A 27,962-nucleotide genomic window follows, 5' to 3' on the forward strand; every position below is an offset into this window, starting at 1 on the left:
AAATCACAGTTAAGTAGGTAAAAAAGATTTTTTTAGTGTTAACAAAACGAAATATTCATCTCTCTATACATCTGAGTATTCTTATTATCATTTTATTTAGGTACAAATTGTATTATTTTTAAATATTTATGAAAGGATGAGTCACACCATTTTACTATAACGATGACCAAACCATAACCAGTCGTTTACTTACTACCAATAATTGGTCATGTCGGCGTCTGTTTCGGTTAATCGTTATATCTCGTTACATGGTCCATCCTATACCCAAAAAACATTAGGGTAAGTTGCACCATTTAACCAGCCGTCAAATAAATGATATGAAAAGTTTTCGTCGATTTGATTGCGGTTTGTGTTCTGGTCATCGTTGTAGTTAAATGGTGCAACCCACGCTTATCTGAAAGACAGCATTCAGTATCAAATAAATACATATAGAAAATTTTTCGGTAACCCGTGAAAGCGGGGTTAATCTCATACATTTCAATGTGATAGACACAATATATACTAACTTATATCTATATAAGTATAGTATATGTACCTATATATTATTTTAATTTCCAAAGATAGTATAGGTATAAGTTTGTATATATAGTGTGTGTATTTGTAAAGTGTTATATTATATTGTTATTACATTTTTTGACCTATCACAAAAATCACACATCCAAACAGCTATGATCAATCACTTTCAAAGTCCTGTAAGCACCATGGGTGCCTTCATCCAAGTCATCATGTATGTACGCCTTGCACGAATGTGTGCGTGTCACTATGTCGTACGACCCATTGCTCCCGCGCAAGGTACGGACAGCACTTCGATGACGCATGCGCGCTCGTGCCTCGGGCTTGAGATCAGTGTCGTAGAATTTGCGTTCTTCTGTTTGAAGCCATTTTGAGTTGAGTAGGAGTTTCTTTGTCCATTCATCTGGGGAAAGAAATGTTTGTTTAGTTGTCTATTGAGGTTATTTTGTAACTGAAGTTGCTCGCTCTTTTAACCTCAGAAAGATTGTAAGTGTAAGATCTTCGTAATACCTAATATCTGCATCTTTATTTATACTTAGTTTAAGAATTGTTTAGGCCAGAATCGACCACATTTGCACATAGAAAGTTTAAGTGATTTTCGTTAGCAGATTACGTCTAGTAGTACTTGACAACTATCATAGAGAGTGGATTTCAATAATGTATTTATTGATTAACTTACTAGATATAGAATTTTGTAACTTCTTTTTATGGGACTCACATCAAAATTCTATCTCTATAATAGTAACCAAATCCACAGACAGATTATTGAAATCCAGTTACAGGTTCCTAAAATACATACCATTAAGATCCTTCATCATCCCAGCCCTCCCTCCATACTCATACGGCAGCCCATCGACAGGATACCGATCAGAGCCCAGAGCATCCTCAATCCTGTCCGCAGTTCCATGGAGCCGGACCACCTTGCGTCTCCAAGGGTACATGCCGACGTGTAGGAGAAGGAGGGAGAGGGTCTTCAAGCGTTGTGTGTTGAAGATATGGACTTGTGAGATCCGTAGGGGGTAGGCGTTCTGGAATGAGGGTTGAAGTAACTTATAATTATAGTACAGTAGACCGCACATCAGTGGTAACTGTCATGCACCTTAACTCAATAGTAATAAGTACGATTTTTCGATAAAACTGTTACCACTGACCTGAAGTTGACTGTACCACGACGAAGGTACTATGGAAAATTGAAGAACTATCTATATATTTTTGAACTAGGTAATGGCGTAGATACTAGTGCCGAATCTATTGGCCTTGAATTAAGGTAGCTTTTGTCTTCGATTTTTTAAAAATTATGTTCTGAATATAATCTTGTGTAGGCACGAGAAGATTTCCTGCACTAAATAATCTTGCAATTCCGTTTTAGTGTGTTATAGTTATAACAGCAACAGAAATTACACCATCTGTGACAACTATGCATGTGCAATTATCACGGTTCATGAGATACAGCCTGATTATGAACGGTAAGATGGCTAGACAGTGGATTCCTAGTAGGTGCATATTATATTAGGTTCCTATGCACCCTCCAGGTACGACACCCCAAAAACTGGAGACAACTTAAAAATTGCAACAAAACCGGAGATTACTCAGAAATGTCATTACCTTCATACACCAAATGAAATCTTTCCAATAGGTGCCTCTGAAGTGGTTCTTGATGTGTCCTGGTTGAAGATCGCTCACGTCTATGAAGATGACTTCTTCACCAGGAGTCGGATCTTCACGGAGTCTGAAACATAGAACATTTTAATTAGTATAAAATATGATTGGGTGGTTTTAGAAGTCATATTATGGCTCATATCTTGTCACAAAATGTCATATTTTCAACCGGTGCAGCAGTTTTGGCGTGAAACGCGAAATAGACAGAGAGATTTGGAGTTACTTTCGCATTTATATTAGGTACTTCTATATACTTATTTAAGTACCTAGGTTTGTGTTCTTTGTTCCATTATAAAGTCACCTTCGAAACTTGAGCGAAAATTCGCAAAGGTGCCTGACGAGACGAAATGATATGCAAACAGTCTGTCGCCTCACAAAGACTCTATTGTAACACTCCTTTATTCAAATTGACATTGGCTTTTTGTTCTAACAATCTGATTATTTTCCAATACCTAGTATTTACTCAGCTGGGAGCTGTTGTCGATATTTCAGCACAGAGTCAAGAAAGATGAGCGGAGTCGCCTTAATGCAGGTAGGTCAGGCGCCTTCTTCTAAGTCAAATTCATACGGTGGGCATTACCAAAAGGATCAGTTTTTACAGTATGACTTTCAGCTGCATTGTATAATTTTGTCAGTTTACTATTGTTATGTAAAAGACTGTTTGTGAAAATATTACTTTTTAAAAGAGTGTCTATGGAGTTTCTTGCCAGCTCTTCTCCATGAGACCAACTTTTTGGAACCATGCAAATAGTGTTGTGACATTTCCTGGCCTGCAAAGGCCTATGTGATATAAAAAGATTTAGATTTTTTTATTTTGAGTTGAGTGAACTAACCAGGCGTTTGGGTTCTTTGAGACATCTGTCAACGATTTTCGGTATTATAAAAAATCCTCGGGTCCAAAGGAGGTATAAGAGCGAAAACAGTAATTTTCCTCGTCTCCCGATACCCGCATTTTGGCGCGCTACTTTCTCAGGAGATTTTCCGTTATGGCACCTCCACCAGTCTTTTATTTTCTATGTATTTTAAAGTCTTGTTGAAGTATTGGGATTTCGTGTAGAATTAATTTTCTCTTTTTGTTTTGTGTTGAAGGTTGGAGTTTTTCTGAAGACGTTTTCAATGAACCTCTTAGGCTCTGTTGAATATTGAGCATTGCGATTGATTTGGAGTTAGAAATCGGAGATGTGCTTAAAGTATAAGTAGGACAGTTGTTTTGTTATACGGTGATTAAAATGCTAAATACTATACGGTAATGCTTAATGCTATTTATTATGAAGACTTGAAAGTTACTATGTCTGTCTTTTGCGCTCTCTCACCAAAACTACTGAATCGTTTTAAAGGAAAAGGACGTCACACTAGTTTTCGTTAAAGAGCATACTTTAATTTTTGTCCAGGATCAAGAAAAAGTTACTTCCGAAGAACGTGAAACCGTGGAGAGTAGCTAACAAAAAATATTGGAACTAGCATTTCTTAACAGATTCAAGGAGTCTTAGGAAAACTTAAGAGACTTCCTATTCCTCGTCTTATAAAGACGATGATGTAGGTAATATAGCCCAGTTACCTGATATCCAATATCATGAGCCATCGTGATAGCAAGGCCTGGGTTGATAGCGGTCGGTTCAGAGACCCTGGAGCTGGTAGCCGCAACAGAGTTACTCTCCTGCCGCCCTGGCTTCGAGTTCTGAGTGGCACTATGTATCTGGAAATGTTAAGTATACTAAATTAGAAAATGGTATCTCCTCAAAAGAAATTTTGTAAATGTACCTAAGAACTGTTGCGATGAGGACCAATTTTTCGACGCACTTTATTAGTTTTAAGTTTTTTTTTTAATTAAATATAGATTTAGTTTTATTTTTGTTAAGATAATGTAAATAAATACGCTAATTTATTTATTTTTTAGGTAGGATTGAATCCAATCAAACTTTTTAGTACTTCTGATAGCAGTAATTGGGTACCTGATCTTTGTAATGTACTCTACAGATTTCTTGTTTTTTTTTTTCTGATAAAATTTTAAAAGGCTAGATTAAAAATATTGTATGGTATGTGCTAAAATTGACGTGCACTAGTGAGCACGCAGCAGCATACCATATGCTAATGATCTAAGTTTTCCTGGTCATCAACGTCAAATCGATCCCCTGGAGAATACAAATTAGTGGCGGAAGAAATAAATCCTAATGCATGACATGTTTATCATATTGTAGCTACAATTTCCTGGTCCACTGAGGTTTGCTGAAAGTACTTACGGTACTTTTTTTACCCATCATTGTGTCTTTCACAATTTTGTGTCCCTCTAATGTATCTTACACTTTTATTCGGTTATGGTAATTTCAGTAGTGTTTTGAGAAAATAATTATTTTTGAAGGACACACTTATAAAATAACTAAGCAACCAAAAAAATCGCCAGCGCTTTCAAACAAGCGAATTTTGTTGCACATGGCAAAAACCGTCCGTCCGATCGACGACAAGCGGAAAAACCGCTCTTAAACAGTCTGTGCTATACATATACCTACTGCATTTACATATCTTTAGAAATTAAAACCTTCTAACGCTAATAGAACAATCAAAACACTCACACATCCTGACAACTAGACAGAATCTCTTCATCATCCGGGTGCCTCTTCTGCCACAACTCCGTCAGTCCTCCGGGGCCTCTCGCCGTGTAGTATCTCCTCGCTCTCTTGGCTGCCTCCACCTCGTTACCCTGGCAGCTGATGAGGAACAGCCCCAGGACTACCAGCTCTTCCTGTGAGGGGTCCCTGGTGAGGTTGTCACGCGCCCATCGTTGAGCAAACGACGCTGCTGGTGACATCCTGCGGATGAAACATTTTGGAAGAAATTGTTAGGATAACTGTACATTTGATTCCTATTAATATTAAAACTCAATAAAAAAACCTAAATGAAAACACGGAATTAATGTTAGAACGCTTGCCTATATGAAATACTTAAATGAAAACACGGAAATATATCGAACAATTGCGGTTGGGGGATCAGTCTATGGACTTATTGTCTAGCATCGCGCTGGTTGACCGTGACCATTCGTAATGAAGAGTTCCTATGTTATTTAATGTTTCAGGCAAGCAGTCACTTCATGTAAAACATTAGGTTGCACTCGGCATGGAGTTAGACAACCTCTTCTTTTGATTTTCAGGCAGACCCCAATAAGTTAGGAAAAGACTAGACAGAAGAAGATCTAAGCTATCGGTTGCTAAACGGAGGATCTAATTAGCAAACAAGGAAAGTTTTAACTAACGATAGGTAGTACCAATTACAATGTACCTACTTTTTTTCTTTTACGTCAAAAATGTCTTTCTTTATCCACACAGTTGACACAAATGTTATAATGGTCAACAAACCACGACATCGCCCTTGCTTTGTCATACAAAAACAATGTAAAAGAATTAAGTTTCTGTCAAGGGCGTGATTGTAAGTAACCTCTGTTAGATACTTAGAGTGTTTAAGCAGCTGGACAGAGCACTGCCGCACGTTCCCCTTTACAGGAATGCTGCTCGTACAAGTATGAGTGGGTCAAGTTATTCTTATAGGTACTAGATTCCACGAGCAGTTCCATACGGGTACCGGGGGAACTACTTCCCTCACATGGATACAAAGTTGCCTTGTTATTCTTCAGCTATTACCTAATAATTACTGCAAAATTCGTCACAATGCATCCAGTGGTTAGTGTGTAAAAGGGGAAAAGCATCCACACAAATGAACTTTTACGTTTAAAATGTTAGTAGGATGAAAATTTGACAATAATGTTAAGTGCGAGCTTAATTATGTGATCCAAAATGAGTAAGCTAGCATTATTTGTTGCGTTTCCTCGCAAGTTAAGTTGGCAGACTTTTTCGTATAGAGATTTGTGCCCAACGCGATTCCGGTTGGTTCAATGCTCTAAAATCAGGTATCACAAAAAGTAGAGGTACGTTTACCATTTAGTTGCACGCTCTGGTGCTTTTAGTCGCAAATACTTTTAATTCACATAAACAAAGAATATAGTGTAGTTTTCCTACGACATAATTCACAGTAAACCACAGAGATACTTAATGTACGGGATTTTTAAGGTCAGGATTGCTAATTAATACTTATGACTCTTACTTATGTAGAAAGATAATTAAAAATTGAGTAAGTTTTTTGTGTATCTACTTAAGACATTTTACAAGAAAATTTTGTGTAAATAAAGCTCTATATATCTTAAGATTGAGTTCAACACAAAAAATAACTCAGCTGTATAATATATTATAGAACTTATGTATATGTTTTCATATATAAAAATATAGCATTGTGTTATGGGGCCTGATGCCTGAAATAAACGGATAAAGAAAAAATCATATCTGTAGGAATAAATACCATTCATACCCAACGTGTAAATTATATTTAACACTTAAATAAAACCTAGTCTTCAATGCATCATACTTGGTAAATAAATATAAAGGCCTTATACTTACAAAAGAACTTATTGTTTTCGTACTAACATAAATATGGTTTTCCTTAACAAATAAAATTAACGGTGTGCTAAGAACCATAAGCAATGTCTTAAAAATCTTAAAAAAAAACATACATATAGTCATTTGTACGTATATAATAAGGTTTCAAAGTTCGTTGACATTATGAGTCAGTCGGAAAACTCTTTCGCAAGTCAATTGTGATGTCACAATGATCATTATTTATTGCTCAGTAAGGCCTAACTTTACCAACAACGTAAACGTCAGTTTTCTTAAGACAATTGTTTAGTATGAATTTTTATGTTCAATTTTCAAAGTAAACGGTTGTTTTAAGAAAGACGCACGTTTATGTTGTAGGTGAGCTTGTGTTTAAGAGTAAGGCGTCGTCCTAATTGGCAGCGATCGCGCGATGGCGCGATGCGTTTTTCATCTCACGATCTCACTTGCGAGGTTCCGAGGTTCAAATAGGACACTGTGATGAAATCTGTATGTTTGAACTCATCGAACGACGAGAACGCATCGTGTCATCGTGCGATCGTTGTCAAGTGGGACGACGTCTTAGATGAAAAACGCATCGCGCCATCGCGCGATCGCTGCCAATTAGGACGACGCCTAAGACTTTCAAACTATTATAGCGGATTGTCGGCTTAGATTTGTATGACAACTGTGAGCCTAAACAATTGACGACTATCGTTTCGAGCCACTGACCTCTATATTTACACACTGGACCGGCTGTTCCGTACGTTTGACAGCAATTTTTTTGTGCCCATTTGAAGCGCCAATATCGTCTAAGCGAGTGTCCACAGAACTAATTTTGACGTATAATTTCAAATGGCTGTGAGAGACGTGTTTGTTCATTGGTTCACTGTAAAATAATTTTAGTACCACGAACACTCGCTACGTCTATAAGCGCCAAAATGGCGATTATCAAACGGGCACAAAAGCACGTTGACAACAGCCTGTCCAGTGGTAATTATAGAGGTCAGTGTTTCGAGCCCAAACCAAAATAACGATCGAATACGCGCGTGTATGCATAAGAGGTTTAGTTAACGTTTTCACTCCGTTTTAACTTTTTCGAGAGGTATCAATCGTTTAAGACCAAATCGAGAGGATACCTACCTACGTGCGGTTAAATCCGCTAGTGTTTAGGGTCAGTTCAGCACAATGCTTGCTTGATTTTCCGAAAACAATTGCTGTTCTCACGAATATTGAATGAGGTAGGTAATATTGCCGAATTGTGACAGTTAGACGCTTAACGAGCAAAAAATATTAAGAATAGTTCGTGTTTTTTGTATTCCAGACATAATGTCAACGTAAGTAGCTGTTTTACTCTTTCAAGCAACCTATTTTGATGAAACGCAAAAAAATCCTTGCATACCGTGTACCTACAAAGAATGCGTAACAATTTTTTAAATACTTACAATTAATAATTAAGTATTTAGGCAAAATTTTTGAACTTTTTCGTACTTAACAAATTACCACGTATGTCGTAACTCATTGTATTACTTTTAAATACGCTCGGAAATCCGGACATAACCGATGATTGCCGAAGCGAACTAATTTCATTCTATTCCTAACCCTTTCCATTCGGTTGCCGACTTAACCAACCGTAAAAGCGGCCGTGAACATAATCAAATTACTATCAAATTCCTATAAAAGTCAGGGCGGATTTCAAAACTGTTTTATATAGCATTTAGAGAACAATAATGTGAAATACCAATGTATCCTATCACGTCTTTGCCTTGACATAACACGAAGTATTGAACTGTGCCTCTCTAAAGTTTTGTTAGTGACATTTTTGACTTTAGATTTTTTAGGCTTTTGTTAATCTGATGGGTTTTTTGCCTCTGTAATGACGTCTAGATTATCGGCCACGTCTGTTGACTCTAAGGAAATCAGCCAGCTGCGCTCTGCACTCACTATTCCTTCACTCTCGTGGCGCGATGGGACGACATTCCGATGCGACCGGAGAGAGATCACAAGCAGCATGTCGATTCTATAAAATATCACAACTCACTTCGACATCACTCTCACTTCGACTTCGATCTAAAGGTAGAATTCCGTGGACGCGACAATAGTCAACCTATGAAAATGTATGGCACCGTTGCCGAGGCCCGTGACAGTCGCGCGCGGCCGACGAATTTCGCAAGCTGCTCGCGGCATTGTCAACAATTTAATTCTGGTTTTACTAAAATTCTATAGATGTTATTAAGCGCTAGACCATGTTGAGAAGCGTACGGCCGTGAGCGGCTCACGAAATTCGTCGTCCGCGCGCGACTGTCGCGGCCCTCGGCAGCGGTGCCATACATTTTCATAGGTTGACTTTTGTCGCGCGCGGCTGCGACAATCGCGACTCACGGAATTCTACCTTAAAGTTTCGTGATTGACATTGTCAAACTACACTAGCGCTACACTATCGAGCGTGTTGACAAGTTGAACTAAATTAAACTCGAGATTTTGACAGATCTGCCAAAATCTGTCTATCTATAGGGGAGGTAGGGGAGAGATGGGCAGTTGGGAGACATGATCAAATCAGAATAAAAGGGGGGTCCTTTTATTCTGATTTGATCATTTATCTGATAAAAAAAAAAACTATGATCAAATCAGAATAAAAGGACCCCCCTTTTATTCTGATTTGATCATAGTTTTTTTTTTATTGGGTAGTTTACGTTACCTACTGGTAACGGTGTTCATCCATAGACTATCTGTCATTTCTGTGAGTTGTCAAGAACAAACACTCGTAAAAGTACTTAAATATTTTGTTGCGGTTTCGGATCGTTATAAAGAGAAAACTAATGAAAGGTATGTGTATTTTCTATTATTAATGATTGATTGTCAAAATCTCCAGTTACGATTATAGTAAGTCGATGCAATCCACACCTATTATACCTCTAGAAGAGGTACTACAGCAATAGTTAATGGGCCCCACGTTTTTATTTTAGTCTAATATGACCGGGACCACCTACGTAGGTTGACAGGTAAGTAACTATTTTTTATTTTCTAGTTTTCAGTGCACATAAGATAAAACCGTTTTACTTAAGTTTATTTACCGATTTTTTTTTATAAACTAAGTCAAAAGTGTCCAATGCTCCCTATGGTAGGGAGGCTTGGACATACCATGTAATGTTAATTTGTAAATTTTTGTTCTTCTTCTTCAGTGAAAATTTGTGAGGTTATAAATCTGCGCTAAAAATCCTTTATAGAATCTTGTTTCAGGTACCGTTGCCAACTTGATCTAGGGACTCCATATTTATCAGCTGTTAATTTTATTTTTAACCTTTTGATACCTCTTGTATTGCTCGTTATATTAAATCTTTAGGAATTTCCCGTCGCAAACCATTCTTTTAACCCCGACGCAAAAACGACGGGGTGTTATAAGTTTGACGTGTCTGTGTGTGTGTGTGTGTATGTGGCATCGTAGCTCCCAAACGGATGATCCGATTGTAATACGGTTTTTTTTGTTTAAAAAGAATGTCATTCGGGAGTGTTCTTAGCTATGTTTGGTGGAAATCGGTTCAGGTCTTCAAGGTCATCAGCTCGTTTGTTAGGTGTGATAGGAATGTTACACGCTCAGTTTACTTGCAAGCATATGTGGGATCTAAAATTTGAAATACTAATGTCTTCTGGAACCACTGAGCTGGTCTGCTGTTAGGACACGAAGATAGGAGACGTAACCCTGAACTGCCTTTTACTAAACCCATCGAGTTTGGGCTCGTTTAATTTGTCTTGACTAGTTTTCTTCATGTTTCTAATTGACGAGAACCTAATGCTGGAAATGGGATGTGGCGGATGAAACCCTAGAATGGTATATAACCCTGGATCAACAAAGGTCCATCTTTATTGTTTCTCAATCTGTGCAATTCTCCCAGAGCCAGTTTGTCATGAGGATTGTTAAACAGCTTCCTTTGGCTAAGATCGCATATAGCGAACCCATCATAAAAAGAAGGAAAAATTAAGGAGCTCCTTTAAAAAACCATGAAATAAAATAAAATTATAAATTAAAAAAAAACCCCGACCCAAAAAAGTACGCAATTATTATGACAAAATGTTATAAACGATAAACCCTATAAAAAGCAAAAAATAACTTTAAACACTACGTAAGTACCAACTAAAGCATGTCAGACTAAACAAAATTTTGACGTGTCGACGGTTTTATTTAAACCGTTTAAATATCTCGTAATGTTGAAACTGATTGTAATTTTTAGGATAGCTCTTTGATTTTATCTAGCCAAACATAAGAAATGGCAATAAAAGTTGATTATCTGTAAAATCTGATTTTTTATGCAATAAATGTGAAAAAGTGCCCATCCCTCCCCTACCTCCCCTAAAGTATGAAATGACATTACGAATCGAAGTGAAATGCGAGTTGTTGATCGAATTTTATAGAATCGCAGGACAGGATCGATACTTTTAAACTTCGGCTTTATATGGATGCCAGTGTGTCAACGAAACTTTAGAGTACTATACTCAATAATATCCTTTACCTATTGACAAGAAATACGTAGTTTGTTAGGCAAAGTTCATTCACAAGAATCTTATAGTGACGTCATATCTCATGCTTACGTCATGATGGTGATGTAAGCAGTTTATTAAAGTATTCTACCCACTTTGATATACTTACACAAGGGATCGCTAAAACTAAGTTTTGCAACCATCCATCAATAAATTCGTCGTGTTTTCCGACAGTTTGTGGAAACTTTCGTTGAGAACAGCTGTGCGTTACTTTGTTATGAAAACAAGTCAAATTTTCTGAGTAATTTAATATCGAAAATGAATTATTTATTTTTTATTATTAATTATTTATTATTTATATTGTTTGTTTTCAGCTTTCTGAAAGGCTGGTTAATGCTTCGCGTACCAAAAGGCTGGCGACTGTCTTGGACGAAGGATAAGCATTGCCATCCAGTGTGGCAATGCTGCCAGCCTTTTGGGCACGCTCCCGGTCGACAGCGATGAGTTTTTTGACGTTTTTTAGTTTTAGTGTAAATACATCTTTTCCAATATATTTTTTTACACACTTGTAAATACATGGTTTTCTATGTAAAACTGAAGAACGAGCTAAGTTTCGGAAGTAAGGCCGTTTGTGAGTTGGAATGTTAGAACGATGACTGAAAGAGGAAGAGAGCAAGCAAACAAGGCTAGAAAGAATGTTACTAGTGAGATGACGGCAGACAGAAGAGAATGGAAGAAGAAAACATGCTGTGAGTCCAAATAAAAATTGGGATAAGGACAGGAGAATGATAATGTTAATATAAAGCTGAAGAGTTTGTTGTCGCAACTAATCTCAGGAATTACTGTCGTAAGAACAATGCACCAAGTTTCTCTGTCAAAATGAAAGGTTATCCGATTGGTTTAGCCTTGTAAAAGTATGTTTACGACAATTGCACTATTTTTAGACACGTAACAATCGACACGACACGCACAAGTGTCTTGCACAAAAGCACAAAACTATTTTGAATAGGTCAATTATTATGTCAGGTCATATGAATAAATGACATTGATCCCACCATTTGTGGAATTGGAGGGAACAATCACAGGATCGAAAGTGTTTCGTATGGCACGTTAAACTGTAGGTTCCCCCGGCTACAGTTCATTGAACATCCTTGGCAATCTTTACGGGTAGTCAGAAGCCAGTCTGACATCAGTCTAACCAAGGGGTATCGGGTTGCCCGTGTAACTGGGTTGAAGAGGTCAGATAGGCAGTCGCTTCTTGTAAAGCACTGGTACTCAGCTGAATCCGGTTAGACTGGAAGCTGACCCCAACATGATTGGGAAAAAGGCTCGGAGGATGATGAATCATAGGATCGAAAGATGTGGAGACAAAATGAGAAGGCCTTTGCCCAGTAGAAGGACAGTTCAAGGTAAAAAAAATACATGATCATTACCGATGCAACTTGTTGCATTTTCGTCTTAATTTTGAGAATTTAATGAGTTAATTGAGTTGAAACTTTATTGAGATGTAGTAGCTAGGCCTTGAGTAGCTAGGCTCATTGTATACAATCTAAAAGGTTACTATCACACAGTTTGAAGGTTTGTCACTCCTACACCGTCTTTGTGAATATCGTAATTTAAATGTTTTTAGTGAGATCATGGTGATAAAAGGTAGGCTCCATACAGTATAATAAATTGTTTTCAAATGTTGAGAACTTTTCTCCATTTTTTGTTTTTAGTTAATCAAAATTTTGGATGTGTCCCGTGGGCACTACTGAACGTATCGTTATAAAATATAGCCTATGTTACTCGGGAAGAGTGTAGCTTTCCAACAGTGACAGAAGTTTTCAAATTGGTTCCAATAGTTTTGAAAGTTTTTCGATATAAACAAACAAAGAATGTTTCCCTATTATTATTAGCATAGATAGACAGAATTACTTTCGCATTAACAGTATAAGTAAAGTTAAAAATTACTCGTATATTTTCAAGAGTTTAAATCCGCTTTAGCTTATGCACCGTGGTCAGTGGCGGCCCTAGGGGTGTGCGAACTGTGCCATCGCACAGGGCCTCGCGCTTGGGGGGGCCTCGCGCTACAACCCACAACTGGGTCTCGATCCAGTCACGGATTCTTTTTATTTTCGCTTAAGAGGGCTATCACAAATTTTCGCGAATTTAAACGTTTTATACGAGTTTTGATGCTTTGGATATAGTCACAATAAAAAAACAAAAATAAGATTCAGAAAGTTTGATCATTTATCTTGAAAGTGTATTAAATAAATATTTTAATTTGTCCACGTACATCAGTAAAATCTTTGTCTCTGCAAAGGATGTTTCATAAAATGTTGCTTTTGGGTATCTTTTGATGCTTCGGTACTCCGAGGATATAGCAATTTAATCATTTATAAAAATGTTCAAGATACAACTATATCTTGTACTTGGAAGTGCTTAAATCAATTTATTACAATTCATACAGTATTACACCAAAAATAATTCTATAAAACTGAGAGTTACTGACAATTTTCCGTACGAAACTATATTTTTTATCTATGAAAGTATAATCCAAATTCAAATAAAAAACATGTAATAATTAAGGTAATAATTTAGGTATTGTTATAAAGCTTGAAAAAAAAATTTGGTCTATTTAAAAGTAAAACAATATTTTAAAATAATTTTTGTTTGCAATGCAAAAATCAATATAAATCTTGTGACGCGCGGTGTTCAACTTTAGTCAGCGCCAGGCGCTTACCGAGGAGGGACGTATCGCTCGCTGTTGCGCCGCGTAAACTCGCCGGAGTTCGAAAAATATAGCGCAACCTACGCATCTAACACGTTTTGATACTAGTGAGTTTTATTTTATTTATTAGTTATAATGATCTGATTGAAATGTAATATACATAAGTATTAGGCCATGATATTCTAATTCGAAAATGTTATAGATTGGGTTCTCTTTTTTTGATGTTGGTTATAAAGAAATATGTACGTAAATGTCATCGTCGTTAGTTTCGCTGTTGCATAATAATGTAATTGGACTTCTTTGATTCTTGCAGGATAATGAAAGCATATTTAATTCAGAGTATCAGACTCAATTGAATACCAGTACAAATAATATGGTAAGTATTTTTTGTCACCCGCAAAAGGTATACGTGACATATTTGTTTTAATAAACTATCTACATTCCTAGTTTTCATTGTTGCAGGAAAATGAAGATACAAAACATGGAAGACGAATTATAGATTTTAGTTTTTTTATAAATCAATTACTTATAATTGATAAACATGGTGAAAAGTTTGGTTGTCGATTAAATAATTTAAAAATTGTAAACGATTACTTGTTTATTGTAACTCAATCGAGCTATTCTAGGTTATAAAATTCATCGGTACAAATAATATTTCATAAACTATAAAAACAATAAATTATTTCGGAAAAAAGTGGCAAAGTCTCAAGTTTGTTTGTGCCGCGTGGCGGTCCGCAGGTGTGCGTTGCGTATTTCACTAGACGCACACATGCGCAAGTGCTGCCGGCTATCGTCTAATTTACCTACAACTGAGCAATTCGATTTTGTAATAGCGCTCTTAATTCCGAGTTAAATTTGAGAGTCCCTAAACAAACAATTTAAAAAAATTCGCGCTCGCTACGCTCGCGGCTGTTCACTTGACAACACCTTTCCTTCTAAATTGACTAGAGTATTTTTATGTCCCATAACTCAAAAATTTTCGCGCTCGCTTCGCTCGCGACTTCACCTTGCACTGTTTTTTACACAAGTTTAGGTGCTTTAATGACCCAAAGCTCTAAAATTTTTGCGCCCGCTACGCTCGCGAATGCTTCACTTTTCACTTGTTTTATTTTTTTCATCCTTTTTTAGCCGAACCTAGAAGGTAGCGCCGCTTTTAAGTCCTTTTATTAACAAGAACTTAACTCATAGTTTCCGTATGAACTTTCTTATTTACGACGTTCGAACTACTCAAGTCACAATCTTTCAATACATAGGAGGCGCTTGGGTCATGATTGCACCCGGGCGCCACATGAGCTAGAGACGGCCCTGAATCAGATATACGAAGAGCTGAATATTATCTCGATGCTGAAATTATATTAGAAAATAATTTAACTGAAATATTTATCCCACTACCGAAATAGTCTTGTAAATAATAAAATAATAATATCGAAAAAGCAGTTTTTCGATGCTTAAAATTTATAAAAACATGTTTAAGGAATTCGACGACACATGTTCGACTTTCAGCCCTTGCTATTCTTTCGATCGAAAATGACGTTGCTCGTTCATTCGATTCATCATCATCATCATCATCTCAGATATAGGACGTCCACTGCTGAACATAGGCCTCCCCCTTAGATCTCCACAGATACCTGTTGGATCTGTTCATTCGATTATTCTGCTTTAATTAAAGATTTTAGTTTTAAAAAAGTCGCAAGCGTCAGATCATTTTAATATTAGTTAATTTTGTGATTCTTTAAATATAAACTGTAGTAAAAATACATTTTTATTAATTTGTTTAACTTGAGCATTTCTCCTAAAACATGACGATTAGCTAAATCAAAACACCAGCTTACTCTCGCAACACATACTTTTCTCGTAGGACAAAGGGCCTCGCATAGACCTGCCGCACGTAGCCTCGCATTGGCTAGGGCCGCCGCTGACCGTGGTACCCAAAGACTATAAAACCACTTGACTGCGCATACAGTGCCCCGACGCTCGCCAAAAGTTAGTGATTTTGCGCGTACTATAAGGCTACGATCAGTACGATCCTTTAGTAGCGACCTTGAACTGACCAATAGTAGCCGCGGATTATGTCGCGTCCCCCCGCCCGCAGCGGTGAGTCGTGTTCTTAGAAGAAATTGGCGAGTGCGCTCTCTAGTGGTTATTTACTTTATGGTGGTACCACATTAATCTTAGTCGCGGAACTTCTTACAGCGAACGATAAATAAAGGTCATACTGAGTGATGCAAACCTTTTTGTTGTAGATCAAGCTATGTTCGATTTTTTTGTTCAAATGTCGTGATATCCTTACTGATCTTTGTTAATCTGTGCTTAATGTGTAAGTTGAAGAGTTTGTTACTTTGTTTTGTTGAATGTGCTAATTTCAGGAAGAACTGGCGATTTAAAAAATACTTTAATGTTGGATGAGACTATCTCGAGAAATATTTGCTACTTTTTATCCAGGTTTCTTGGGGTTGAGTGTATTATACGCACACTCAACATCCTATCCATTCAATAAGAACATTATACTTTTACATCGCGAAGTCGGGTAATAAACAGATAAATAAGTATTTAAAGAATTTATGTACTTAATAGACTAGAACAAACTTATGTAATTTAAATAGCTCTTAAGCTATATCAATTTACTTTGTACGTAAATATTAATATCTTTATTTATTAGCTCGCTTACCCTGAATAGTTGCTGGGAAATACCTATTTTTCATTATCTACTTATGCATCAACAATTTCTTCTGACCTTAGCTTAGTCCTACTACTTATAAACATTCCACCATTCCACCCATTATGTATATTAAATAAGTTATAACTAACTCTTGCATTTAATAATAAATACAATATACATCTATCTTTTGTATTAGGTGAAACATTTAAGTTATTTAAAACTTTGTCAATTGCCATAGTTACATAAGTTACTTTAAAAGTTTGGCTATCTGGTCTACCTACACAACTTTATTATGGTCAGTAACACCAAAAAAAAAGGAGATGGGCTACTTCATATTTGTCTACGGGTCCCTCAGGACGCGAGTAGAACCGCAGGACACAACTAGTTGTAATATATTTACTGTATATTATATGAGTAATATGTTACACAGATGACGTGTACAGGATTATGGCTATTGGCTTATTTAAATCTTTAAGATAAGTTGATCTCTTTACCGTCAGAGATATCAGTATGGTATATGGTCATTTTATTAAGAGTTTTTAGAGTTTACAAAAAATATGCTTTACGAATATTATTATGATGACTTTTTTCCGTCCGCAGTTTCACCTGCGTCCCAAGAGAACTGTTTCTTGCACCCGGATAAAAGTATTATATGTTTTAATTTGAACGTACATATATTGTGTGGGTAACTTCATTGAGGAATAAACATAAATAAACCCACAAAATTTCTAAATTTCGAACCATCTTCGAATGGTAATTGTGGTAGTGGCGACTTATGAGTTCAACTTGTTGTTTTAAGTAGGTACAATCTTGAATATAATAAAGGATTTTTTTTCAACAGTACAGACAGTTTATTAACAACGTGATTTAAAAATACAACAGTCTCTTGTCATTTGTTTTTAATAATCTTATGAAAGAGTAACGCATTACATTAAAAGTTACTAAAATAACTCTTTTCATACGTGTAGTAAATAAGCATTTTCATTTTAAAGATGAATATCAAATACAAAAAACTGGTTTACTTGCATTAAATCTGTACTAATACATATATTATATAAAGCTGAAGAGTTTGTTTGTAGGTGCGCGTTTGTAGGATTTGAAAATATATCTACATCTGGCTATAGGCTTCTTTTTTAGGGTTCCATACCCAAAGGGTAAAACGGGACCCTATTGTTTTCGCTCCTCTGTCCGTCTGTCACCAGGCTGTATCTTATGAACCGTGATAGTTAGAGAGTTGAAATTTTCACAGATGATGTATTTCTGTTGCCGCTATAACAACAAATACTGAAAACTAAAATAAATAAATATTCCCATACAAAAAACGTGTTTTTTTGCTCATTTTAAATAATGGTACGGAGCCTAAGCCCTACGTGCGCGAGTCCGACTCGCACTTGGCCGGTTTTTATACGAATGTGCAGAAAAGTTCCCACAGGACGCGGATAACACCTCTGGCCGAAATCACTCAAAGTGTAACTTTACTATTCTGTACTACAGAAATGCAGACGCATACCTCCTTTGACCGCATACCTCAAAATGTCAACAGATAATAAGGTCACGCGCATACAGAGGTAGATTTAAAGCAGGTCTACCTAATTCGTCGGTCCGCCATATTATTGAGGAAGTAGTATGCTACTTACGAGGTAACTTCCCGTTGTTAGTGTTGTGAAAAGATTTATCGATAACCGCTATCGATAATCGTAAATTGTGGGATGATTTGTTTTGATTTATATCGATAGGTTAATTTGTTTGACTTATGTTGAGATACGTGACTATCTGTGTTGATTTGTTGTTACAGTCAATTACTGTGTTATTTATAGATTGTAAATGTATCTATTTTGTAGATTATGAGAAAACACAGAAATGGTTAATTTTGTAAAGTAAATAAATAGGTATAATAACATAAAATATAAGCGTTAAAAATATAATCATGTAAGTATTTTACACAAGATTTTAGGTAACAAAAACAATTTCAGAATGATATTGTTGACACAATTTCTGATCTTTGTAAAACGTATTGTAATATTCATTTGTAACACAACATTTCACGTTTAAATGAAAGTTGCACTAAGTTTTGTCAACTCACTATTAGCAAAAACTATTTTATTATTTTTAGCTGTATAAACTGGGATATCGAATTAAATTACGTCAACAATCGTAGACGTATCTAAAGTCTGAACAAAAAAGGACCTTGATATTTTAGATATTAGAATGTAAGTCTAATAGGTATGAGTAAGAAGAGAAATAATGCCCCTTCTATCATCTCCTGAGCCGTTTCCCAACTATTTTGGTGTCGGCCTCCAGCCTAACTGGATGCAGCTAAGTACCTACCAGTGCTTTACAAGGAGCGATTGCCTATCTGACCCCATCAACCCAGTTACCCGGGCAACCCAATACCCCTTGGTAAGACTGGTGTCAGAATTATTGGCTTCTGACTACCCGTAACGATTGATAAGGATGTTCAATGACAGTAGTTTTCATTTAGGCCCAAGGTCATCCACAAAATAAGTATAATTTTCCTATAGCTACTGTTTACTATGATGTTTCACGTTCATTTTTAAATTAAATAGTGTTTTAAGACTTTTAAAGAGGAAATAAAAAAAAAACACTTTCTGTTTTATATTTTTTTATAATACATATGTAGCTAGGCATATATTTGTTTTGGTATATATTATACAGTATTAGTTATTTACGTATTGTTTACGTTTGTATACTTATACAGTTATTTTTTTCATTTTAATTTATATATCCATTACTTCAGCTTTTTTCATATTTTTTTATTTCTATTTCCTTTAGGTATTTATTTACGCATTACACTGTCTACATTTTTTTTTTTTTGTCAGGGGGGAAAATCCTCATGGACTGTACTCCACCTGGGGCAGGTGGAGGGGTGTGCCGGACTCTTACCGGCTAAAAACCCTACCTGGTGTTGCCTCCAATTACCTGTTGTCGAGGGCACGGGTATCGCCAAAGCATTCTTCCGCACCCCCGACAGGTATTGGCCCGCCAGATGTTCGAAGGCGGGCCCCGTCACCCTCTGTGGCCGTCACCCAGCGGCCACAGTAACTCCACTGAGAGAGGCGCGCGCAACACAACGCCACCGTCTCGAGGCCTGTTTCTGATCGGACGACAGACGCCCCTAGTCTGTCGTCCGCAGGCCGCCCTATGGTGGCCGGAGATCAGCCACCCTGCGACGCCCCTACGTCTGCTGCGGGTGGGGAGAGGTAGCAGATTCTCTCACCCTTTCCGCCGCCTCCTTTAAAACCATCACCTCCTCGCAAAGGAGGCGACGGCATTCCACTCTTCTTCGCTGCTGACCATGCAAGACACGACGGCCGGCAGCGAAAGATTTCCCGCAGCATCCAGTACCGCAGTTAAATCACGGCGCTGCGTTGCCCATGCTGGGCACTCCGCCAACGTATGCAACGCCGAATCTTCGTTGCCGGTGCCACAGTGGTGGCATTCGGGCGTGGGCTCCCGGCCTATGCGACACAGGAACTTTCCGAAACAACCATGTCCGGTGAGAACCTGTGTCAGCCGGAAGCTGAGGGCGCCGTGGCTTCTCTCCAGCCACTCCTTCATTACGGGCCTTATCGCCGCGATAACGGCGTGCCCTGCCGTGGGTCGTGCAAGCCTCTGCTCCCACTCCGCCATTAACACTTGGCGGAGCTCAGCCCTATGCGCCTCAACTTGTCGAGGTGCGAGACGCTCGCCCCGCTCCACCGCTTCCTCGCGCCATGTATAGAGTGACGCGAGGACTCTTCCGTCCATGTCCCACGGCGGAGATCCGGCTAGGAGACATGCCGCTTCGAACGAGATCGTTCGGTAACCCCTTATGACCCTGATGGCCATCGCTCGCTGTGGTCTTCGTAGCGCTGCGCGGTTGCGGGCCGCCAGGGTGTTCGCCCACACTGGCGCGGCGTACAGCGCCATCGCCCTCACGACCCCCATATAGAGCCTCCGGCAGGAGTTGTTGGGCCCCCTGAGATTGGGTAGCAAGCGCGAGAGCGCTGAAGCCGCGGCCATCAAACGAGGGGTTAGCCGCTGAAAGTGCGGCCCGAAGTCCCATCGACTGTCGAGAACGAGTCCGAGGTATTTCATTGTCGACTCGACAGCGATGGTGACCCCTCCTACCACTATGCTGGACCCCGGAGGTGGCTTCTTCCTCGGCCCATGGAAACAAAGGGCCTCAGACTTGTGCAGGGCCACCTCGAGGCCAAGACGTCGGATTCTGCCCACAACCTGTGAGACACTGGCTGTCGCCCGAATGACCGCCTGCCGGTACGTCTTCCCACGTGCTGTTACTAGCGTGTCGTCAGCGTAGCATATCACGCTGACGCCGTGGAGAAGCGCACCGCGCAGGACCCAGTCGTATCCAATGTTCCACAGGAGAGGGCCAAGAACCGACCCCTGAGGAACACCGCACGTCATCTCTCGACGACCCCATCCTTCTCGACCCGGGTATACGACAGCTCTTTCCGACAAGTAATCCCCGACTATGCGGCGGAGGTACGCTGGCACTCCATGGTAACGGAGCGCCTCCTTGATGGTATTCCAGGGCAAGGTGTTGAACGCATTGGCGATGTCGAGCGACACCGCCAAGACCACCTCGCCCCGGGCGACAGCTTCCTCCGCCAGGACCCTTACGCGCATGATCGCGTCCACTGTTGAACGCCCCTTTCGGAAACCATATTGGTTGTCCGCCAGATCTGGCCCTTCGCTAGACATGTACTGAACAAGGCGGTCGGCGATAATTCTCTCGAAGATCTTGCCCACTTCGTTCAGCAACACAATTGGCCTATAGGCAGATGGTGAATCTGCGGGGCGTCCGTCCTTCCTGAGCAGGATCAGCTTTCCGGTCTTCCACCGGTACGGAAATTGACTCTGCTCCAGACATGCGCTCAGGAGTCCTGCTAGTCGGGGCCCGAGAGCCTCAAAGGCCAGAGCCCATGCTCGGCCTGGAATGCCATCGGGTCCTGGAGCAGTGTTTTTCATGCGAGCGATCGCCGCTTTTAGCTCTACTCGGGTCACATGAGGCACATCGTCGTCGTCGACCTCGGCGTTGGGCACGCTCGAAGGCGGAACCATGGCAGGTGGATTATGCTCCGGCCTCAGGGGGAAAAGCGCGCTGACTACATCTGCAAGAAGTTGGGGCTGCATGCTCTGGGACAGTGGGGGAGCCCACTGGCGCAGCTTGCCCCTTACCATCCGGTAGGGCCGACCCCACGGGTCGCGGTCAAGAGTCGCCAGCAGTTCCTTTTGAGCCTCTGCTTTAGCCTTCACGATGGCCAGCTGAAGAGCACTCTTTGCCTCCCTGTACGCCTCGTAAAGTTCCGCCTCTTCGGCCGACGCTGTAAAGGGCCGACGGCGTCTTCTTCGGCACCTGGCATACTGGCGTCGCACTTCCACGCATGAGATGCGCAGCTGCGCGATCTCCTGCGACCACCAGTATACCTGGCGCCTGGGTGGTATTGGCTGGACTCGGGGCATGGCACTGTCGCAGATTTGCGACATGCTCTCCTGAAGCCATTCCGCTTCCTCTTCGATGTTGGCAGGTCTGTTCGGATGATCCAACCAGGACTGCACGATAGCAGCTTCCACGAAAGCCTCCCTGTCCAGCCGTTTAAGTGCCCAGCGCGGGCCCTCTCCGATGGTCCCCGGAGGCGCTTGGACCGGCCCAATTGAGGTAGCACTGGCGACACTGAAGCGAATGTATCTGTGGTCAGATAGCGTCTCCACCTCCTCCAACACGTGCCAGCCCTGGACGCGATTTGCGAGCCCAGGGCTTGCAAAAGTGAGGTCCACTATTGACCCTCCCAACTGTCGCACGCACGTCTGCACGCAGCCCCGGTTCAGGAGAAGTAGGCCTTGCTCGACCGCCCACTCCTCCACTAACTCGCCCCGCACATTTGTTCTCGGGGAGCCCCAGGCGATAGACTTTGCGTTGAAGTCCCCCAAAACGAGAACGGGGCGAGGATGGCTACGACTCACCACCGCAACACTGTCTACATATCTTGAGTCTTATTTTCCTTTCGTAGGTATGCGGGAAGAGATTTCTTTTATTTCTTTAAATTCTTTCTCTCTAGTATTTATTTATTGTGTGTAAAAAATGAGTAAATAAATAAGAGAAAAATGGACGTTCATATTGTCGGTGAACAAGCATAATAAAAATGAGCTCTAAACTGTGTAAGATGAATGTGCCTTTACAGCCAAACGATGTTTTATAATTAAATTGATAGCTAGATCGAATAAAACCTGACATTTGTAAAGGTTGCACGGATCAATGAGTGACAATCACGTCTTGTTTTAATCAGTTCTGAGGTCACAGATAAGGTAATTAGTCTTCCTTGCTGATCGTGAATAGTAATAGCTTTGAAGAGTTGGTTTGTATGTTTGAACGCACTAATCTTAGGGGCTACTGAATTTGAAAAATATATTTGGGCAGTACTAAACTTTTTATTGATAAGTCAGTTTTGTCAGGAAACATACTTCTACATTGTAATTGTGCAGGCAAAATATTCGCTCAAGCAACATTTTTCCTTAACAACTAATGATTAGGAAGGAAAGTCCAACCACAATTTTTTTATCGTCTATTGCAACCCACACAGAAGATTGCAATTGTACATATTTACCGGCTTTCCGAGGAAAATACTTTTCGGACATATAATAGAAACCTATATGTTCTTCCGATGTACAAGCCACTGCAAAGTATCATCAAAATCCATCCAGTACTTTTTGTGTAACATCCTTACATACAAACTTACGCGTTCATAATATTAGTAGGGTAGAGTCAAACACAACCGTGTTGAAGTTTCCATTGGTATTATGTGCCAAATTTGGCGTCAATTAGTAAACAAATGTTCCTAACTGGGTTAGTGTTAATTAGTAACTGTTAAATAATATCGATCACCGGAAAACTGTTATGGATACAATCACTAACAGTTAGTGGGTAATACGTAAGAATGTACTAAATGGTTTATTTTTAACGCTTAACTTTATTAGGCATCCATAAAAAACAAATGAGAATAGAAGTTCGCTTGATAGGTACGCTACTGCAGTAATATTATGTTCCTGAAATGATTTAATGTTTTTGCTATGCTATTATAAATTTGATGTTTAGCTAGATTAGATCATCAGGAAGAGGAAACAATACATTAAATATTATGATAATACTGGGTCAGCTTTTAGAATTACGGATAAATGTGAAAAGAGACGTCAACCAAAGAAAAGATGGATTGATTTTACAAAAGACATGAATAAGAAGTCAGTGGATGTTAGTATGAGAGCTAAGAGAGAGGAATAGGAAAGAAACCTAGTGCAATGACCCCAAATAACTTGGGAACAGGGCAGAAAGAAGATGAAGAAGAGTCAACTTCAAGAAGTATAAGAACCAAAGGAACCCATACATTTTGTTTTGTAGCACGTTTTTACTAGAGTCTGCCCACACAAGAATAATTGTCATAGTTCAGTAACCGGATAGCACCATTTTCACGCAAGGATTCACTAAGTTAGAAGACTTTAGTTTAAATTCACTTAAAGACAAGTAAAACTAAGTTTATAGTGAGTTTGAAGCTATATTATCGTGGAAGGCCGGTCGGTAATTGTTCCCAACGCTATTAGTCAACCCTTTCGAGTCGTTTAACTTCCTCAATAATAATGAGATAATGACAACACTGAGTTTCTTGAATGTATGTTTAACACTAGTGGGCAAATGTTATTGCATTTTTTGTTTATATTAAATTTTTAATCATAACATCAGTAGGTATTGTGCCTATGTTTATCAATGTAAATTAAAACATTAATTTAATTTTAAAAGCATATCAGGAAAAATATTTATCTGAAATTATTATTTTAACATACATACAATACTGATAGTATTATTAAAAATTAAATATAAACAAAAAATGCAAAAACATAGAGTCACTCGTGTCGACCATTTAATGTCATATTTGTGTTAATATGCATAATTTGATTTCTGTGAAGTATCCACAAATCCAGTTAAATTGCTTAAAGTGATATTTTTATAAACACACAACTTAAAATAATCATCGCAAAAAACCAATAAACTGCAATAATTTTCATTCACCGAATAACTGATTTAAATTATAAACAAACAAGAAAAAAAACACTCAATCAAAACGAATAGCACACATTAGCACTACAAACAACTATTTAAACAAAAACAAAAAACAGCTGTCACATAAACAAACAAGGTTACGATCAGGTAAAAAATATAATAAAAAAAGAAAAGCCATCATGTGCCCAGCCTTTTTCCAACTATGTTGGGGTCAGCTTCCAGTCTAACTGGACGCAGCTGAGTAGGTACCAGTGCTTTACAAGGAGCGACTGCCTACCTGACCTCCTCAACCCTGTTACCCGGGCAACCCAATACGCTTAGGTAAGACTGGTTGACAGACTTTATGGCTTCTGACTACCCTTAACGACTGCCAAAGATGGGCAAATTACAGCAGGTTGAAGGACAGAAGGTTGAAGACTCAAAATTACTATGGAATATAATAATAAATAAATAAATAATATTAAACTCTTTTGCAAAAAAAAAACGGGCACCTATGTGAAATCTTGGTTGTTGATGTTGGCGATGTTTTAATGTAACAAAGAGGAACATTAACCATTTATTAAAACTGCATTACCAGTTTTCTGAAAATCACGTAAAAATCTTTTCAAAACGCCGAAGAACTTTCTACCAGGAATAAGTCCAGAACAAGGTTTAACCAGTTTCTTAGCAATTCTCCAAAATTCTAATTTAGAACTCTCACGTAAAAAACTCCAGCCATTAAAACCTTTTCAAAACACACATAAAACCAAAATTTCGCTTAGGGCCCGCTTTTTTTGCAAAAGAGTGTATTACTTAAGAACTGTATTAATAAGGAGAACTTCAATAATTTATATAGTGCTATCCGAAACACGCGATACACGGAAAAAATAAATAAAAATATTTAATTTAATTCACATACCCGATGTTGACAGCTGGCAACCGCGGCCGTTGCCTGAACACTGACTCATGCGCAGTCTCGCTTGCAATCACCTTGACCCTATGTTCGTCGAATGTTTTTGTGTATATAAACAAATGAATGGGTAGTAGGCTTGCTTTTAAAAAGCTTAGATAAATAGTCATTATTACGTTTGTTTTAATAAATAAGACAAAATGTAAAAAATTCTGGTAGGAATGTGTTCGAAATGAACGAGTGAATGTTTATTATATTCTCACCTGAAAAAATCCTTTAGAGAGAACAACAAAAGCATGCTTCGCATATTTTAATATACCGAGAATTAAAAAGAAAAAGAATAATTATGCAGAAATACTACGATGTGAAAGCAAAATCCATTTAGTAATCTGTGATCCAGGTCTTACATTTTTCGCTCCAGTTTAAGCTATATCAATTAAAATATCACCTAATTTGCAAGATAATCCTTAAATGGCCCTTTATTAATAATACGGAGAAAAGATAATCCAAAAAACCAATAAAAATGCAAAGCTATTCGTTTCTTTTTCCTTGGTGTATCTTTAATCCGTGTTTATTGATAAGTAGCTAGTAGTTTTAATGTGAGTTTGCTTTTCTTTTCTTATTATATCAAAGCGTAAATCTGACGACCGTTGAAAACGAACCTTCTACAATTTTTCACATTGTTGTATCAGCTGGTTTCATTGAAGTGCTCTTGTAAAATCCCATAAAGTACATATTTTTTTGGACAATCAAGGAGCCTACGAATGATGGTGACGAACGTTCTTGATGTATGTTTTTGTTACTGGTATTTTCGTATATGGCAAACAATTTATGTTTCTTAAATATAAGTACCTAATAAAATAATAAAAATAATAATACCTAATAAACGATACATATAAATACTTGGGTATGGCGGAGGGGTTAGGCATCAATGTGGCTGTCATGAAACAGTCATTGCGGGAGCGTTTCTTTGGCCGCCTGAATAGGGTCCTAAAAAGTTCCTTATCAGGCGGCAACAAGGTTCGCGCCTATAATGGTTGGGTCATGCCAGTCCTGATGTACTCCTTCGGCATACTCAAATGGACTCAAACTGAATTGGATGCCTTGGATAGGAGAGTCCGCACACTGCTGACCGCAGAACGAATGCATCACCCACGATCGTCGGTGATGAGACTGTACATCCCACGGAAATGTGGAGGCCGAGGCTTTTTAAATGCAAAGACGCTCCACAACCGCGAGGTGTGCAGTCTCAGAGAATATCTTCTCAAAAGCGACGTGGGTATGCATCGTGATATGGTAGCAGTGGACAAAGGACTCACCCGCTATCGTTGGCAAATGAGAACTGGCGCAGACCTGTGGTACTAACTACCCATGATCGCAAGGAAGTATGGCAGAGCAAACAGCTACACGGACGCTTCTTCGGGGCTCTTCATGGCCCCGATGTAGACTTCAATGCGTCCGTATCTTGGCTACGCTTCGGTGACTTGTTTGGAGAAACCGAAGGGTTTGTATGTGCAATTATGGACGAAGTTATCCTTACGAATAACTACCGGAGATATATCGTGAAAGACGGGACGGTTGACATATGTCGGGCATGTCACCATCCGGGTGAGTCTATCAGACATATTATATCTGGTTGTTCTCGTTTGGCTAATGGTGAATATTTGCACAGACATAACCAAGTGGCCAAGATTATCCACCAGCAGCTTGCTCTGCAATACAACCTTGTAGACCTTGAGGTACCGTACTACAGGTATGCGCCCGACCCAGTTCTCGAAAAGGACCATATCACGTTGTACTGGGATCGATCTATCATCACTGACAGGACTATTGTAGCCAATAAGCCTGATATTGTGGTGATAGATCGATTAGCGCGCCGCGCGATGATAGTCGATGTCGCCGTTCCGCATGACGAGAACCTTGTGAAAGCTGAGAAAGAGAAACAAATAAAGTATCTCGACTTAGCGCACGAGGTTGTCGCCATGTGGAGTGTCGACACGGCTGTTGTTGTGCCGATTGTCGTTACGGCCAATGGTTTAATAGCCAAGAGCCTCGACGAACACCTCAGGAGGCTCTCGTTGGGCGGCTGGATCAAGGGACTGATTCAGAAGGCAGTACTCCTTGATACGGCACGTATTGTGAGGAGGTTTCTGTCTCTGGGACCCTAACCACCGGTACCTTGGACCCTGTGCCCGATATCGGTGGCAACCTATTTTTTATATTTTTAAATGTTTTTTATTTTTATATTTAATATTTAAAAATGTAAATCATATGTTAGAAAATAAATAAATGATAAAATAGTACCTAAGTATTACAAAATGATGTCTCTTCGTAAATTCTTCTAAGGTACACATCTGGTATATCTCATCATCTTTTACTATTCATGTGTTGCTGGGAAGTTTGTTCTTCACCACTTCTTCTTCCCAGCCATAACACTAGGAAGTGGTGAAAGGGGGGCGTTTTAGGGCTGCTGTCCTTTTGCAAATTTGACGTGAAAAAATGCTAAAAACTAGCCTAGTTTCAATAAACGTTTTTAACTTTGACTTTGACATGGTAAACATGCA

At 39.1% G+C, this 27,962-nt stretch overlaps 1 protein-coding gene across 1 annotated transcript; it reads right to left on the bottom strand.

Annotated features, from left to right (window-relative positions):
• Positions 1-25,488, bottom strand: LOC110380065 (uncharacterized). Its single transcript, XM_049843477.2, has 6 exons — positions 25,408-25,488; positions 4,743-4,979; positions 3,731-3,868; positions 2,119-2,242; positions 1,313-1,541; positions 1-916 (listed from the first exon to the last, which is right to left on the bottom strand). The coding sequence occupies exons 2-6, from the start codon at positions 4,976-4,978 to the stop codon at positions 651-653; spliced, it is 993 nt and encodes a 330-aa protein (XP_049699434.2). The 5' UTR covers position 4,979; positions 25,408-25,488; the 3' UTR covers positions 1-650.
• Positions 25,489-27,962: the final 2,474 nt, after the last annotated feature.

Source organism: Helicoverpa armigera, chromosome 22 (assembly GCF_030705265.1).
Source record: "Helicoverpa armigera isolate CAAS_96S chromosome 22, ASM3070526v1, whole genome shotgun sequence".
NCBI classification, from domain to species: domain Eukaryota; kingdom Metazoa; phylum Arthropoda; class Insecta; order Lepidoptera; family Noctuidae; genus Helicoverpa; species Helicoverpa armigera.